The sequence below is a fragment of the Puma concolor genome, chromosome C1 (assembly GCF_028749965.1).
Source record: "Puma concolor isolate L17-30 chromosome C1, mPumCon1.1.hap2, whole genome shotgun sequence".
Classification (NCBI taxonomy): Eukaryota; Metazoa; Chordata; class Mammalia; order Carnivora; family Felidae; genus Puma; species Puma concolor.
The window spans coordinates 214,480,864-214,496,063 of NC_141674.1; the positions used below are offsets into that span (position 1 = coordinate 214,480,864).

At 43.5% G+C, this 15,200-nt stretch overlaps 1 protein-coding gene across 2 annotated transcripts in view; it reads left to right on the forward strand.

Moving 5' to 3' along the window:
• CAB39 (calcium binding protein 39) overlaps positions 1-15,200 on the forward strand; it is an 89,194-nt gene that overhangs the window by 55,152 nt on the left and 18,842 nt on the right. Inside the window, exons 3-4 of one of the 2 annotated variants that reach the window (XM_086719897.1) lie at positions 9,223-9,387; positions 11,527-11,645. In XM_086719897.1, coding sequence (XP_086576023.1) covers positions 9,223-9,387; positions 11,527-11,645 — 284 coding nt within the window. The remainder of the gene's footprint in view (positions 1-9,222; positions 9,388-11,526; positions 11,646-15,200) is intronic. The other variant, XM_086719896.1, reaches the window with a different exon arrangement.

The following is a 15,200-nucleotide window of genomic DNA, read 5'->3' on the forward strand; positions in this document are numbered from 1 at the left end:
GCAGACCCAGTCTTACACCCCACCAGATACAACCCTGTGCCTGCACCTATGAGTAGCTACCTTGTCACCTCGCATTCCTACTGTGAGGCCACTTTGAGATCTACTGAGTATTTGGGCCTGGGTCCAGACGAGGAGGGTGAAAAGGGACATGAGCACTTTAGGGACATGGTCTGCAAGCACTAATGAGTGAGTGAGTCTCTCCTCTTCTAAAATGGTATTTTTGTATCACTACTTTGTGCCTAGTGGTTGCCCCTAATGACAGTAAAATAGTACAGTGATGGGTGCTGTGGGAACATTGGGCTAAGGCAAGAGATTTCACACGAATCCTTCTGAGTTGTTGGTGGTCTTGAGATAGGCCATTTTCACCAATGTTCGGCTTACCAATTATTTTGCCACTTCACTGTATTTTTTAATGGGAAACCAGGTGGTGCAGAGGCTCCCAGCCTTAGTTCTAATTGGAGAGGTTATCATATGGATACTATACTTAAAAATTTGAAGTAGTTCCTGTGTCCTCACGCTGGGAGGGAAAGAGGTATGGATCTGATGTCGTTACTAGTGAAGTGAGCGTGGGAGGTGAACTTCGGAGTATTGGTGGTTACTGCTTTAGGTTGATCCTGTAACTTACATTGTTAAATTTTAAAATATTTCTTGAAGATACTAATTGGACATGAAGTTGTTACCAGTAAGCTGTAGGTGGAAGTCAGCGAGGCTCCTGGCATAGGATTAATATGCCTCGCCTCTGACAGTTAGCAGCAAGGCTTCTCACCTTGGAGCCTTGATTCCAAGAAGCTTTACCAAGCCCCGGACTCTTGTCCCTGTGACTCTGCTCTGTGGGGTATCCCCAAATTCCCACTATGTGTGGCTCAAAAGCCTCGAGAAAACAACTAAGAACTTACAGTTCTGTGCTTCTCACCCAGATAGGGCAGCAGCACGATTAGTGAGGCATGATCCACATCGTTTTCCAGTCACGTGAGTGGCTGGTCATGAGGGGTGCTAATTGTTCCGCATGGTTTTCTTCATGACCATGTATTTGTAAAACAGTTGGCTGCTGTTAGTAGTCTGTGCCCATGAAACTTAATGTGATGCTCAGTGGACACCCGAGGGTAGCGTCTGTGTCCCACAACACCGTGTTCGACTAATAAGAGGCTTGGTTTAGTCAGTTAACAAAATCATGAAGTCAGGCCACGTGTAAGTCACCATCTCAGACATTGGAGAGGGGAGGGGATAAAAAAGTGTAAGCAAGCCTTTTCCATAGCCCGAGGGTAAGTTAGGGAAATGCGGGGTAGAGAGAAGATCTAAGGCTACAAGGCCAGGGGCCGAAGCAGCCTAGCAACTGCTGTGGCATCAGAGGATGAGAGTGGGGGAAGTGAGGGAAGGCTTTGTGAATGTGGGGGTTCCGAGGGTGGAGAGGAGTAGTGTGAGCATTCAGGGTCACTTGAGGAGACACAAAGGTATCAGGGCAGGAAGGTGAGGAGAGGAGAGGGCAGTAGAGAATAGGGAGAACCTTTATTTGGAATCTCAGGTCTGAAGGTATGGAATCTACACCTTCCACAAGGCCACACAACTGGCAAAATGGCACATGGGGGGACTTGAGGAAAGACCAGACTGTATGTTTAGGGGCCTTTTCTCCAGCACACATATATTGAGCCATCAGCCTTGGAACTAAGGAGAGATGCCTCTCACCTGTGAAGAAAAAGCAAAATAAGAAAGTAGATGAAGTTTTTATTCTTACAAAATGATTGCAAAGAGAGTACCTTTCACCCAGCCTCCCTAAATGTTAACATTTTACATAACCACAGTCTAATGATCAGAATCCGGAAACTGACATTTATAGGATACTGTTAACTCATCCATGGATCTTTTTCAAATTCCATCAGTCGTCCGACTCATGTCCTTTTTCTGGACCAGGATGCAGTTCAGGATGTCACTTTGCATTTAGTTGTGACGTCTCCTTGCCCTCCTTTAATCTGGAACAGTGTCTCGGTCTTCTGTTGACTTCTGTGACCTTGACACTTCTGAAAAGTACTGGCCAGTTATTTTGTAGACTGTCTCTTTGTTTGGGTTTGGCCGATGTTTCCTTCTGATTCAATGCAGGTGAGGCCTTTTTGGCAAGAAAATCACAGAATGCTGTACCCTTTGCAGCGCCTCCTCAGGAGGCTGTGAGCTCAATGGTCTCGTTGCCATTTACTTTGATCTCATGTATGATGGTGTCTGCCTGTGAAAGTACTATTTTTCCTTTTGTCATTAATAAGTCTCTCGGGGGGATGGGGCATCTTTTTTCAAGGCCCCAAGTGATTATGGTGTGTGTCCAGAGTTGAGATGGAGCATGGCAGAAATACATCAAGATGGATGGAGGAAGTCAGGGATGTTTTCATTATGAAGTCTTATCTCAGCATGGAAGGTGTGAAGCTAGATGTTCAGATAGGGAGCAGAGAGAAAGACTGAAGTCTCTTGAAGAAAGTAGAGCAGTTTTGAAACATCTGCTGCTGGGAGTTACTGGTTAGAAATAATCCAGTTTGTAGAAATGTTTCTGACTGGATTGAAGGCAATTGAACAGCATGAACTTTGGCAAACCAAGTGTCCGCAGGTTCTGGCACTTTCTGTACAGTGCTCAGAACCCGGGTTGCTGAAATAGAGAAAGTTCCAGTGAAGAACATCCAACGTTTAGAGGGGCAAGAGACCTGGAGCTGTGGGCACGGGCAGCACTAAAACATGCAGTCTTAGCAGAATAGGCCACGTGGTCACTAAGGAACCCAGTGGCTTAGGTGACATGATGATCTCAGCAGTTTGAAAGGTATAGGGCTTGGAGAAATGCAGGTGTGAGTAGCTTACTCATGAGGTGTGAAGGGACAGACAAGGAGGTGCAGTAAGGAGGATGTGGTCAGAGAGGCAGAGAACATGTTGACTTAATGCAAGCAGGTCAGAGTTGGGGGGGGGGGGGCTAGGCGGGGTCACCAGTGTGAATGCTGATGAAGAGAACTAAGCCAAATCTACACAAGAACAGACGAGGGTATCTGTTCTCTCTTGTATCTTCATTCAGTAAACACCCGCCACATCACCTTTTCAGGTGAAATACTTCTTAAGGTTTTCTGATCATGTTTTAGTAAAATTTGGACAGGTTTCTTCTTCTTCTTTTTTTTTTTTTAAGTTGTAGTTTAATCAGCTTATAATTATCCCTGTCATATGGAACAGACATCACAGAAACAGTTGAAATATGCATAAAATTAAAAGTCCTCAATTGAAATATGCACCTAATCTCTCATTTATCAGGACTGCTAGTAAATAACAAGGTTGATGAGGTTTAGTTTTTTCATATCATGCTGCTGATTATCCTCTGTAGATGCTAACTAACCATGGATTTCCTCATTATGAAGTCTTATCTCAATATGGCAGGAGTGAAGCTAGATGTTCAGATACAGAGAGAGCGCGATATGCCCAGGTTTGGAAGTCTCCTGTCCCCAGTGCCACTCTCTGTTTCTGACGAGTTCAAGTTAGCCTTTTACTGTTAAACTCATTCCAGTCTTTAGCTTTTCATTTGGCATTGTTTGTGGCACTGTTGATTTTCAAGGTGTGATTAGTTACTACTTACATATGTAAACTACTTACATATGTAATACTAGTATTTGTTAGAAGTTTTAGAAATTTAGAGGGGATATCTTCTGGGGAGGAGTGAAAAAAGGGAACAGAAGCAGAGATAAGATAAATCAGGAGCACCTGGGTAGCTCAGTCGGTTGGGTGTCCGACTTCGGCTCAGGTCGTGTTTCAACCTCACGGTTTATGGATTTAAGCCCCACATTTGGCTCACTGCGTCAGCACAGAGCCCACTTTAGATCCTTTGTCTCCATCTCTCTGCCCCTCCTCTGCTCACACTCTCTCTCCCTCTCTCAAATACACATAAACATTAAAAAAATTTTTTTTTAAAGAAGATAAATCAGCACCAGTGTAGTAGGCACTTTGATCTATTTATCTCATTCCCTTTATTTTTTTGCTCCTTTAAAAAAAATAAAATGTGGATTGTAAAATATACAGATCTGAAATAGAGCAAGTGAAAAGTGAAAATATTCTCCTTGGGGTGCTCAGTTGGGTAAGCATCCAACTCTTGATCTCAGCTCAGGTTGTGATCTCACAGTTTGTGAGATCGAGCCCCGAGTCAGTCTCCATGCTGACAGCACAGAGCCTGCTTGGGATTCTCTCTCCCTCTCTCTGCCCCACCCCTGCTCTCACACATGTGTGCGCACTCTCTCCCTCGATCTCTCTCTCTCTCTCTGTCTCTCTGTCAAAATAAATAAACTTTAAATATATATATATATTTATATATATATCTATATATATATATATATCTATATATTTATATATATATCTATATATTTATATATATATATATATATCTTACCTGTTGCCATAGGCAGACTACACTCAGTTTGGGGTGTCTTCTTCCAGATTGTTCTCTGTGACAGCACAGGGATTTATGTTCATTGCTCACTGATGTAGCTCTGTCAGGTAGATTACCTTTCTTGGATGCACTACGTCTTAGGAATTCGTTGGCTTCATGGTGTGATAACATCATATTTCCCCACGTTCGGTTTTCATTTGGATTTTTTTTACATCCCGATGATCATGATGCAGATGTTGAGCCATTCATCGGCCGTGTATAGCACACTTGCAAGCACTGGGCTCCTGACAGAGCAGAAGAAAACACGTTAATTAGAAATCACAAGGAAAAGCAGAATTACATGCAACCGTGAGAAAAGAAGTACGTGGTGGTGGTGAATGTATGATGGAATTTACCTAGAAAGATCACCTCTGAGGAAGTGAGCATTGAGTTGAGCCATGAAGGAAGAATGTGAGGTGGCTGGGAGGTGGGGGCAGGGCGTGGGCCTGGCAGACCACATGCGCAGGGATCCTGAAAGAATTCCGGTGTGACCAGAGTATTGACGTAGAGATAGTGGGGGAGAAATTGTAGCCCAGGGTAAGGTAAGACGGGGTCAGACCATGCAGGGTTTTACAGGCCACGTTAAGAAATTTTCTCCATCCCGAGAGCAATAGGTAATTGGAGCATTTGAAGCAAAGGTAATGACAATCTTATTTGTGCTAAGAAAGGATCGTTCTAGGGGCGCCCTGGTGGCTCAGTCAGTTAAACATCTGACTCTTGATCTCAGTTCAGGTCATGATCTCACGGGCTGTGAGTTCAAAGCCCTGCGTTGAGCTCTGCGCTGACAACACGGAGCCTGTTTAAAATTGTCTCTCCCTCTCTCCCTCTGTCCCTACCCAACTCATGCTCTCTCTCTCTCTCAAATTAAATAAATAAACTTTAAAAAAAAAAAAAAAGGATCATTCTAGTTGTGATACAGAGAATGGATTATAGGGAATTCAAGAAAATTAGTCAGTAAACTATAGCCCAGGCAAGAATTGTGGGAACTCTGACGTGGGTGGTGGTGGTACGGGGATAAATGGATGGATTGGGGAGACTCGGTGTTGAGTTAGGTATTGGGATGGGGTGAGAAAGAGGAAAGGGTTGAAGATGGCTTCTGAGTTTCTGACATTCACAAGAGCAGCGGGAGTGGTATCATCCCCTGACATAGAGAACAAGAGAAAAATGTATCAGGCATTAGGGCAAGATCAGGAGTTCTGGTTTTGGTAGCATTGGGTTTACGGTACCTCAAGACATTCAAGTGGAGACATTTCAAGTAGGCTGCGGAATGTACTAGTAAGAGAACTGGATTAGAGATAGGAATCTGTGAGGCATCTGCATTTAGGTGTTAATTAAAGCTGTGGGTGGAGATGATAGAACGAGAAGAAGAGGCCTTGTACCCTGCCTTGAGGAATTCCCAATATTTAAATGGCCTCTTCAAGAGGGACGAGCCAAGAAGGAGCAACCAGGGAGACAGGCAGGAAAAATTAGGGTGGTGGTGAGTCACAGAGGACAGGGGAGGAGCAGTTTTAAAAGAAGGGTGTAATCAACACCTTTAAATGCTGCCAAGAGCTGACATGTACTAAAGACTGAGAATTGTGTTTCCTGGCAGGCAGGTCATTGGTGACTGGCTGAAAGCTGTAATGTACTCAGTGGAGAAGCCACATGGGATTGGGCTGGAAGTGACTAGGAAGGAGATGTGGACTGTAGCACTCACAGGTAGATGCTTTTTAGAGGCTTAATTACGGGTGGGCAGTAGCCGGGAAGGTTCTGTGTGGTTGGTCAAAGGAGAGCTTATTTGATTTTGTTAATGATTTTGGTCATATTTAAAACCTGATTGGGGGAAAAACAAGTGAGAGGGAGTTGACTAGAGAAGGAGGTGAGAAAACAGACATGTTGAGTTCCTGAGAAAGCCAGAGAGTGAGTGGAATCCAGAAGGATAAGCATAAGCAGATGCGTACAGTGGTTAGCAGATGTGGGAATGCCATTGGTGCCCCCCCCGGCCCCCCGCATCCCGCCCCACCCATAATACAGGTGACAGTGTTGTCTTCTGAGAGGGAAGAAGAGCAGGTCTAGGTTGCCTTTCATCTCAGAAATACTGTAAGTTGCTTTCTGTTTCCTTGCTTCTCTCCTCCCTATTCTTTTAAGTAGCATTATTGAGGTAACTCACACAGTTCCGTGGTTTTTAGTTTATTCACAGTGTGCAACCATGACCACAGTCGATTTTAGGACATTTCATCGCCTCAGAAAGAAACTTCATACCTTTTAACTATCACCCCCCTCCTTCTTATTTGCCTTTTGCTGTCGGAAGACAGCACAGAGTATGGTCTGGATTCAGATCTAAACTCGTGACTTCAAAGAAGAGCATTTGTAAGCTGAGGCATGTGAAAGGTTACCAAGAGCCTCACAACGGTAAGCTAGCCAGAGGAGCACAGGGGGCTGAGGCCTACTACTTAGGGTCACTGGTACAAAACCCACAGATAATACACTCCGAAAGCCTGCTGAATGGCAGGTTCCTCCCTGTCAAAGAAAATCATCTGAAGGATAAAGACGAATACAATGAAATTACAGAGGTAACACATGTACTTAGTTTGCAAGAGAACATTGACTACTGATAAATGATTTTACCTACTGGCCCCCAAAAAGTACATTTGGGGATGCTTAAAATTGATGTATTGGATGATGAACTGCGATCAGAAATCTAAGGCGTTAACAGAACAGGGTAGTAACAGCAGACTGGAAAAGTTAGAGATTCTGTTTATCATTGGTACTGAATAAGGTTTTGTATGGGATTAATAGGATGATTTTAAACATTTAGAAAAGAAAGTAGTAGTCCTTAGAAATCAACATAGGCCTAACAAAAAGATCACACCAAATTAACTTTATCTCGTTTTCTTATGTTCAGGAAATGTGGAAGAAATAGTATCCAGTTGACCCTTGAACAACACGGGGATAAGGCCACTGCCTTCCCCCCCCACACAGTCAAAAATCCATATACAACCTTGGACTCCCCCAGAACTTAACTACTAATAGCCTGCTGTTGACCAGAAGCCTTACCAATAAAATAAACAGTTAACACGTTTTGTATGTTATGTATGTTTGATGCTGTATTCTTAAAGTAAGCTAGAGAAAAGAAAATGTTACTAAGAAAATCATAAGAGAGAATACATTTATAGTACTGTCCTATAAAAGATGCGTGTGAGTGGACTAGCATAGTTCAAACCCTTTTGTGGTTCATGGGTCATATGTTTTCGTATTTTATCAAAGTATTTAACAGAAAGTCGTTTGCATATGATTTGGAAATAAGTTTATATGTAAGTCACTGAGGACCATGCCCAAAGATTATTAGTAGATTGTTACTGAAAAGAGTATGATGATTCAAAGGCATAACGGTGGGTTCCATTCAGTTATTTCCTTTTCAGTGTTGTGGTTAATGATGGAGGCCATGGGAGGTGGCCGTGTCAGATCCGCGGATGATTGCAAATATGAGAGTGATAGCTGATATGTTGGATGTCCTTCAGAGTCTAGAGCTACCTCCACAGAGGTGAATGATGGGCTGTTCATGAGGCCAAATTAAAGCCTTCATTGCAGTGTCATTCAGAGACCTGGCTTCAAATGAATTCTCTGACTTAGTTGCAGAAATTCTTGATGGTAGCCTCAGGGTACATTAACATTTGTGACATTTACAGGGAGGTTGTGGTCTAGTGTCATCTGCATCATTCCATTCTAGATGGGATTGGGACATTAGCCCCCCCCCCCCCCCCCTTTCTTAAAGAACAGTTACAGAAGCTGACAGGGCGTTTTCTGGAGAAGACCAGAGATGGGCAGGCTGCCTGGAAAGAGCTCCATGGCTGTTCCCTGACTTTGGGTGTGTTCCTCCCATGCACCTGCTTATCAGTACTCCACTACAGAAGCTAATCTGTCTCCTCTCTGGTACCCTGCCCTGCAGTTTCCCAGCTGTCTCTTGACTTGTGGAGACGGCTGGTTCTGCCTGCCTTCTCCCTCCCTGTGATGTGGCCTGGAAACCCTCTCCAGGCAATAAGCTGGGGCAGGTGTGAGCCTCACTTCATTCGTTTCCCTCCTCTCAAGCATCACTGCCCTGTGCTGTCCGAAGTTCAGGGTTTAAAATTTATTGTTGCGTATAATTTCTATTTTTTCATCTTTTTCATGGAGGAAGGTAAATTGGCCGCTTGTTCCTCTGTCTTGGCCAGAAGTGGAGGCTCTTTAGTGGTTTTTTATTTATTCCTAACATTTTAGCTCTACGTTCAAAGCCCCCTTCTGTGTCATTCCCTTATTTCCCCCATGCCTTTTCTTGGACAGACCCTGTGCTCTTCCCGCTCCCTCATCCGCATCTCATGCCTCTCCTCTGTCCTCAGTCTCCTTTTCCCTCATTCTTGCTTGTCAGTGTTCCCCGTTGTCTGGTCAGCTCAGGTGCCTCTTCCGTGTTGTTTCCCTGCCAGGTGGGGCGGATTAAACTTTCCCTCCCTGTTCTGTTCCTGCTACAGTACCACTGTCGGCAGTATTCAAGGGTGCATGTTGTAACCTGCCGGCCCCTCCTCGAACACATGTGTCGGGGCCCACGTGTACACATGTCCACAGTGCTCAGCTCCCAGGTCAGGCACAGGGCTTGCACACTTTTGTGTCTTTTACATAGCTTTCTGGGCAGGTAATGTAGAGAGAAAGTGTTTAACAAGTGTAGGTATGTTTCATATATATATATATATATATATATATATATATATATATATATATTTTTTTTTTTTTTTTTTTTTTTTTAATGAGTTGTTTCTCTCCTCTCCCCCCAAATCTAGGCTACAGAAGAAGTTTCCAAAAATCTGGTTGCCATGAAAGAAATTCTGTATGGCACGAATGAGAAAGAGCCACAAACAGAGGCGGTGGCGCAGCTCGCTCAAGAACTCTACAACAGCGGGCTCCTGAGCACCCTGGTAGCAGATTTACAGCTCATTGACTTTGAGGTCAGAAATCAGTTTCTTATTTTTCAAAAACAGTACCTTATTCACGGTCCTTTTCCTTGTGTTCTGTCCTTTGAAACATCCTAAGATTCCTGTCGAGCTCTTGGCCCAGGGGTTACTGACCTGTAAGCGAGCCCAGGCTGCCCACCTAATTAGCAGAGCTGGGCAGGAGCTTAGGGGCGCCCCAGGCTTGGGCCAGGTCTCTCTTCTCCTGTTCCACCACGTCGTGTACAAAGCTTCTTAGGTATTCATTGTGCCCTTTTGTTTACATCATATTTAATAAACACCTGCTGTTTCACCTAATTCACTGGCCTTTCGTTCTCAGAGTATAAATCTAAAGACTGTGGAATGTTAGAATTTTAGAGGTAGAAGAGATTTTAGAAGACATCCAGTTATGTATTTGTGTTTTTTGTTTTTTTTAACCTGTTGAGAACTCATTACAGCAGAGATCATGCGTTTTGTTTGCTTGGCACTACTTTTAAATGTTTAAATTAGGATAATGGTTAAATAGCAGGAGATTTTATGCACAGTTTTGAATTTCTGGCTTCCCTTGAAAATTTTAGCTCTGGCAACATTGAGCCTGTGGGCCCACCCGGCCCCTCAGCTGGAACAGAGCAGCCACTACACCATGACATGCTTGGGTGTGCTGCACACAGCAGCTCGCTCTTCTGTCTCAAGGCCTGCTGGGCCCATATGCATCTCCTGCCTGGCCCTGGGAGGCACTTGCTATTACTGCCCAAGCTTATGTAGCTGAATCGTGCCATTTAGCTAGTGAATTTAACGGTGAGAATAATGGTCCTTGACAGCAGTCTGAAAAGTAGTCTGCGAAGTATATATGGTAATGAAGGGCTGTGGCATGGTTAGCAGGTTCCTCTGAGTCTTTGTCACGGGTGGGCTTTGTTTTAAGCCCCAGTGTTTATCATCCTGAGTGGTCGATCAGATGTCTGTGCAGGTGCCTGAAAAACCAGGGGAAAGAATGGCAGATACATAGACAGATTCAGTTTTGAAGAGTCATGAGAGAGTGTGGTTCGTAGGTTGCTTGAATAATATTGGTAATAAAGGACAATAGAAAGTATTGCTATCCTGTAGAACACATAAAAGTGATATTTCCATTTAGGGAGCCGATTTCATGTATTTTTAATAGTGTATCAAATTCCACCAACAACAGTTTTTATTTCCTGCAAAGTGGGGAACGCACTGGAACGTCCAGTTCCTTCTCCTTTGTCCACACATCTCATTCCCCAACGTGGTCACTGAATTTAATGTTCACTTGGGACTTTAGTGACTTAAATTTACCAAGAAGTGTGTGCCCTTGAGATGGGTTCTTAGACTGCCGTTGCCGCTCCTGATCTAGCACAGGCCCCAGGATGATCTCTGGCACTGGAAAGCTAGCATTTCACTCAGTGCCCTGCAGGCTCGTCAGCCTCGTAACAAGTGGCCCTTCTGAAACCTCTCCTGGGGTTCAGTTCTCCGTTTGTTAATTTCTTGTGCAGTTTCTGATTATAAGGTTCACTGTATAGCAGTCACGTCCTTCTATTGCGTTTTGTAAAGCACAGTTACATAATTCTGGTCTCTGAACTGCTACATCATGTGGTACTTAGAACCTTCATGATTAATCTATAGAAAATCTCTCCTGAACAGACCTAACTAAATAGGGGGATATGTCTACTTGCCATGAAAGCTCAGCTTCTTACAGAATTCTTTCATTTTTATTATACTAGCAGCGTGCAGCTTCTCCTCATCCATCAGTATAAGAGGAAATTAACGTGTATTGTTTACAACACGAGCATTTTATTTGAGGCTGTTTGTTCCCTATGGGTGGGAATCAGATCCCTGAACATTGTAAGCATATAGCAAGGTTTTATTTTTCATATCTGAGTCTGCATGATTTTAAGGGTTAGAAATTATATGTAGTAACATTTCACTTTGAATACATTGCTCATGGTAAATATAGTATACTATGAAGACTTAGAATTTGAAATTATAAATAAAGAAAATTTAGTATCTATGAGCACTTTAAAGTCAGCTATTCAGTCATAATTATATAAATATGCAATGCCTTAATTTGAGTTTATTTGGGAGGGTGGCTGGGCTTTTTGGTGGTTAGTCGGGTAAATATTTTAATGATTGTATTCCTAATAGGGCAAAAAAGACGTGGCTCAAATTTTCAACAATATTCTCAGAAGACAAATTGGTACAAGAACTCCTACTGTTGAATACATCTGCACTCAACAGAATATTTTGTTCATGTTATTGAAAGGGTATGTACAATATAACAAAATTTATATTCTCAGTTGAAAAATAAAAAGGAAAGATGGTCTTAGGCAAAAACACGATGGTGAATGTGGGAAAGTATTTTCTCTGTAGTTCAGTCATTTCATTTTCCCATAGATCTTGAACACATTTCCCTCTTTTTTTTTTCTTGTTTATTTAGAGAGAGGAAAAAAAAAAAATGAGCGGGGGAGGGGCAAAGAGGGAGAGAGAGAATCCCAAGCAGGCCCCACACTGTCAGCACAGAGCCTGACACAGGGCTTGAACCCATGAACTGTTGAGATCATGACCTGAGCCTATATCAAGAACTGGACGCTCAACCGACTGAGCTACCCAGGTGCCCTGAACACACTTCCCTCTTAAAATTCAGCCAGTGAGTTAAATTGAATTTGAAAATACCTATGGGAGTTTAAAGGTGGATGAATCGTGAGCCCTTAAAGTCTCAGATCCTATGCAACTGAAGAAAAAAAGTCTTCTGTGGTCTTCTTTCTGTTCTCTAGATTTTAGAAGTTTATTTATATGAAATATCAGTTAAATCATGTGCTTAAAGACATCTTTGGGCAGACATGCACACTGTGAGGCTGTGAAAGCTGCCTAGTAAATGGAGCTTGGATGCTACATAGCTTGACTCTGTTCGGTCAACAAAGGACACGCTTACGAAGTAGTGCTCTTTGCTTTGTACCTGTTTGTGTCCACTCACCAACCGACTTGGTTGGTAATTGACAGTGCATTTAACTACTGGGCTAGTAAGCAGGCATTTGTGGTAGTCTGTCAGTATGAAAAAAACAAACAAACAAAAACCAGAAAAGCCTAAAAACCGAAACCTCAAAAGAAAACCAATCCTCTTCTCCCTCATCAGTGAGCCTCCCCGATTGGCAAGGTCACCTTATTGCTTCACACAGGAGTTGTTCGCCAGCTCTGGGTCTGGTGTGTATCTGTTTGTCCCAGCGTTGGTGCTGTTCTATTAACTTGGCGGACAGGCGTTTTACTGGCATGACTGTTGGCGTGAATCAGCTTGCTCTCCTACCGCTCGCATTGTAGCTTGCCTCCCTCTGATTCACATCTCTGTGGTTTAACACTTCGCCCAAGTTCAAACTTGTTTAGACAAAGCATGAGTCAGTGCATGTGTTTGATGCCAGCATTCTATTTCCTTCATTCTGTTTCTAAATCTCTATGTTGGTTGTTTCTTCAGATGTTGCCATACAGAACTTTTGGCATCTCATTTTTTGTTGTTACCAATCCAGAGTTGTGTGTGTAAGCATGTAGTGAGTAGTTTGAAATTTTGGTGTTCTTAGAGCACCTTCCAGATGCCTTTGTGTATTTTTAAACTGAGTATTTCCTTTTCCGTAGAAAGCAGTGGTGGTTAAAAATCATAAATTAGTTTGCCCGTGTTTTCGCTTTAGAGTAGCCAAAAGAACGATATAAACGTTGTTAAAGTAAGAATTTTAAGGTACAGTTTATCTTTAAATTATCTTTTTCTTAAAAGTTGACAGCTCTCACGTGAGTGGCTGCAGCAGAAACGTCCTCCAGGGAGGCGAGGAGAAGCCCGGGCGGTGCAGCTGGTGCTGGTGCCCGTGCCCGCCAGCGCCTGTCTCCCCGTCCCGTGTAGCCCTTAGGGTGGAAACTGCGCAGAGAACTGGAGGGAATAAAATAGCCATTTCCCACCCGTCACCCAGTGCGGACGGTTATTGACATTCTGTCATTCTTACTTCACATGCTTTGCCTCCTTTTTTCCCTCCTCACACATAAGATTCCTTCAGCGTGCATCCCCAGTACATAGTGCACCCCAGGATTTTTTTTTCCCCTACCATACTCGCCATACCATTTACAGACCTAACATTGTCTTTTACCCAATGTTCAGATGTCCCTGATTTTCACACACAAAAACGGCACTTTTCAGTTAGTTTGTTTAAATCCGGTTCCACGCGAGGTGCACAAACTGAATTTGGTTAATATGACTCTTACACCTTTTTTTTTTTTTTTTATGCCATTTGTTGAAGCAACGGGGTCATATGTTTTGTAGAAAAATCACATATTTTGAATTTTACATCCCTGTGGTTTCATTTAACATGTTCCTTTGTCCTCTTTTCTCTTAAATTGGTGATCAGGTCATTATGAACTCCAGTTGTGGGGTTTTTAAAAATATACTTGGTGTGTTTCAATCCATCACAGTCACGATGTCCAAATTTTTATATCCAAATTGCGTCATCTTGGGCCATCGGGAAGCTCCTTCAAATTGGCTCTTGTGTCCTTTTGGCAGGACCCCATCAGTCTTTGATAGCTTCCTTGCTTTCTGGCACAAGACGTCCCGTGCTGATTTTGTACAGATTCCCGCCTCAGACCTGGAAACAGCCATTTCTTCAAGGAGCCTTGTGAGCTACCTTTTAAGGTTTTTGTACTTCACTTAACGAGTCTAGACTCCTCTCCTGCAGTGTGACCACTGCGTAGGCCGTAAGTGCTTTGACGTTAGCCATCCGGCGGAGTCACTGTGCGTTTCAACATAGGCTTGTCGCTAGTGTTAGGCTGCATCTGGAGGCAGCAGTTTTTTCCCCCGGTGACTTAAATGTGAATGTGCTCTCCACTCTAGTGCTAACAGGTTGTACAGCATAACTGTTTGCCTTGTACTCGATAGTTTATGGCTTAGTCATTTAAGACAAGCTTGAAAAACCACTCAAAACCTGCCCAGCTTGTTGTACCAAACTGTCTTACTCTTGTCTTTCTGGTCTCCTGCTTGTTAAATTCAGATCAGCGAAGGTGAATTGTTGGACCAGCCACTTTGTGGGCAGACGCTGTAGTCACCCAAGTGCCAGTCAGCCTGCTAGAAGCTGTGCCCTAAGTGATCCAGAGGAGTCCTTTCTTGAGGCTCTGTGATGATCCTGTGTGTAACAGAAGGATAACACTGCAGATAACGATTAGGACTGTGGGATAACAGGGGGTGCGGTGTGGGTTTAGTCAATAAGGCAAGGGTTGGGTGAGACTAAGGATTGAAGTTCCAGAGGGTTTAGAATTCTAATAGAAAAAAGGGGAGTGGGTCCAGGGACAGGAATGAACATGGTGATTGGCAGCAATAGGGAGATAATTGGAGTGCTTGATGGCAGAATGGGCGGTGACCTTTTACTGAAGGAGCGGATCTCATGAGCCTGGACGTTTAAGCCCGGAAGTTTGTCTTTATTTGATGGGCAGGAGAAATCATTTTGAACTCCTCAACTGGAAATGCTGTTGATCTACTCGTGTGCTGGGTAAATTCGTTAAGACAGAGCTTAAGCAAAGATGCTGGTGAGGGAGCACTTACCTTTCTCTAGGTGTGGGTTAATGCAGCAGTGGGAATGGATGAAAGGGAATGAAACTAAAATGTTTCAAAGAAGTCTTACAGGGACGAGTGGTGGCTCTAAAGATGGAAGCGTTGAGAAGAGACGGAGGCGGGAGGTTTGAACTATTCTGCCCAGTGCAGTTCTTCCAAGCTGCAGGCGGTCATTTCATTTTGCGTTAACCTAACACGTAAAATTCAGTCCCTCGGTCAAACTAGCCAGATTTGGAGTGCTCAG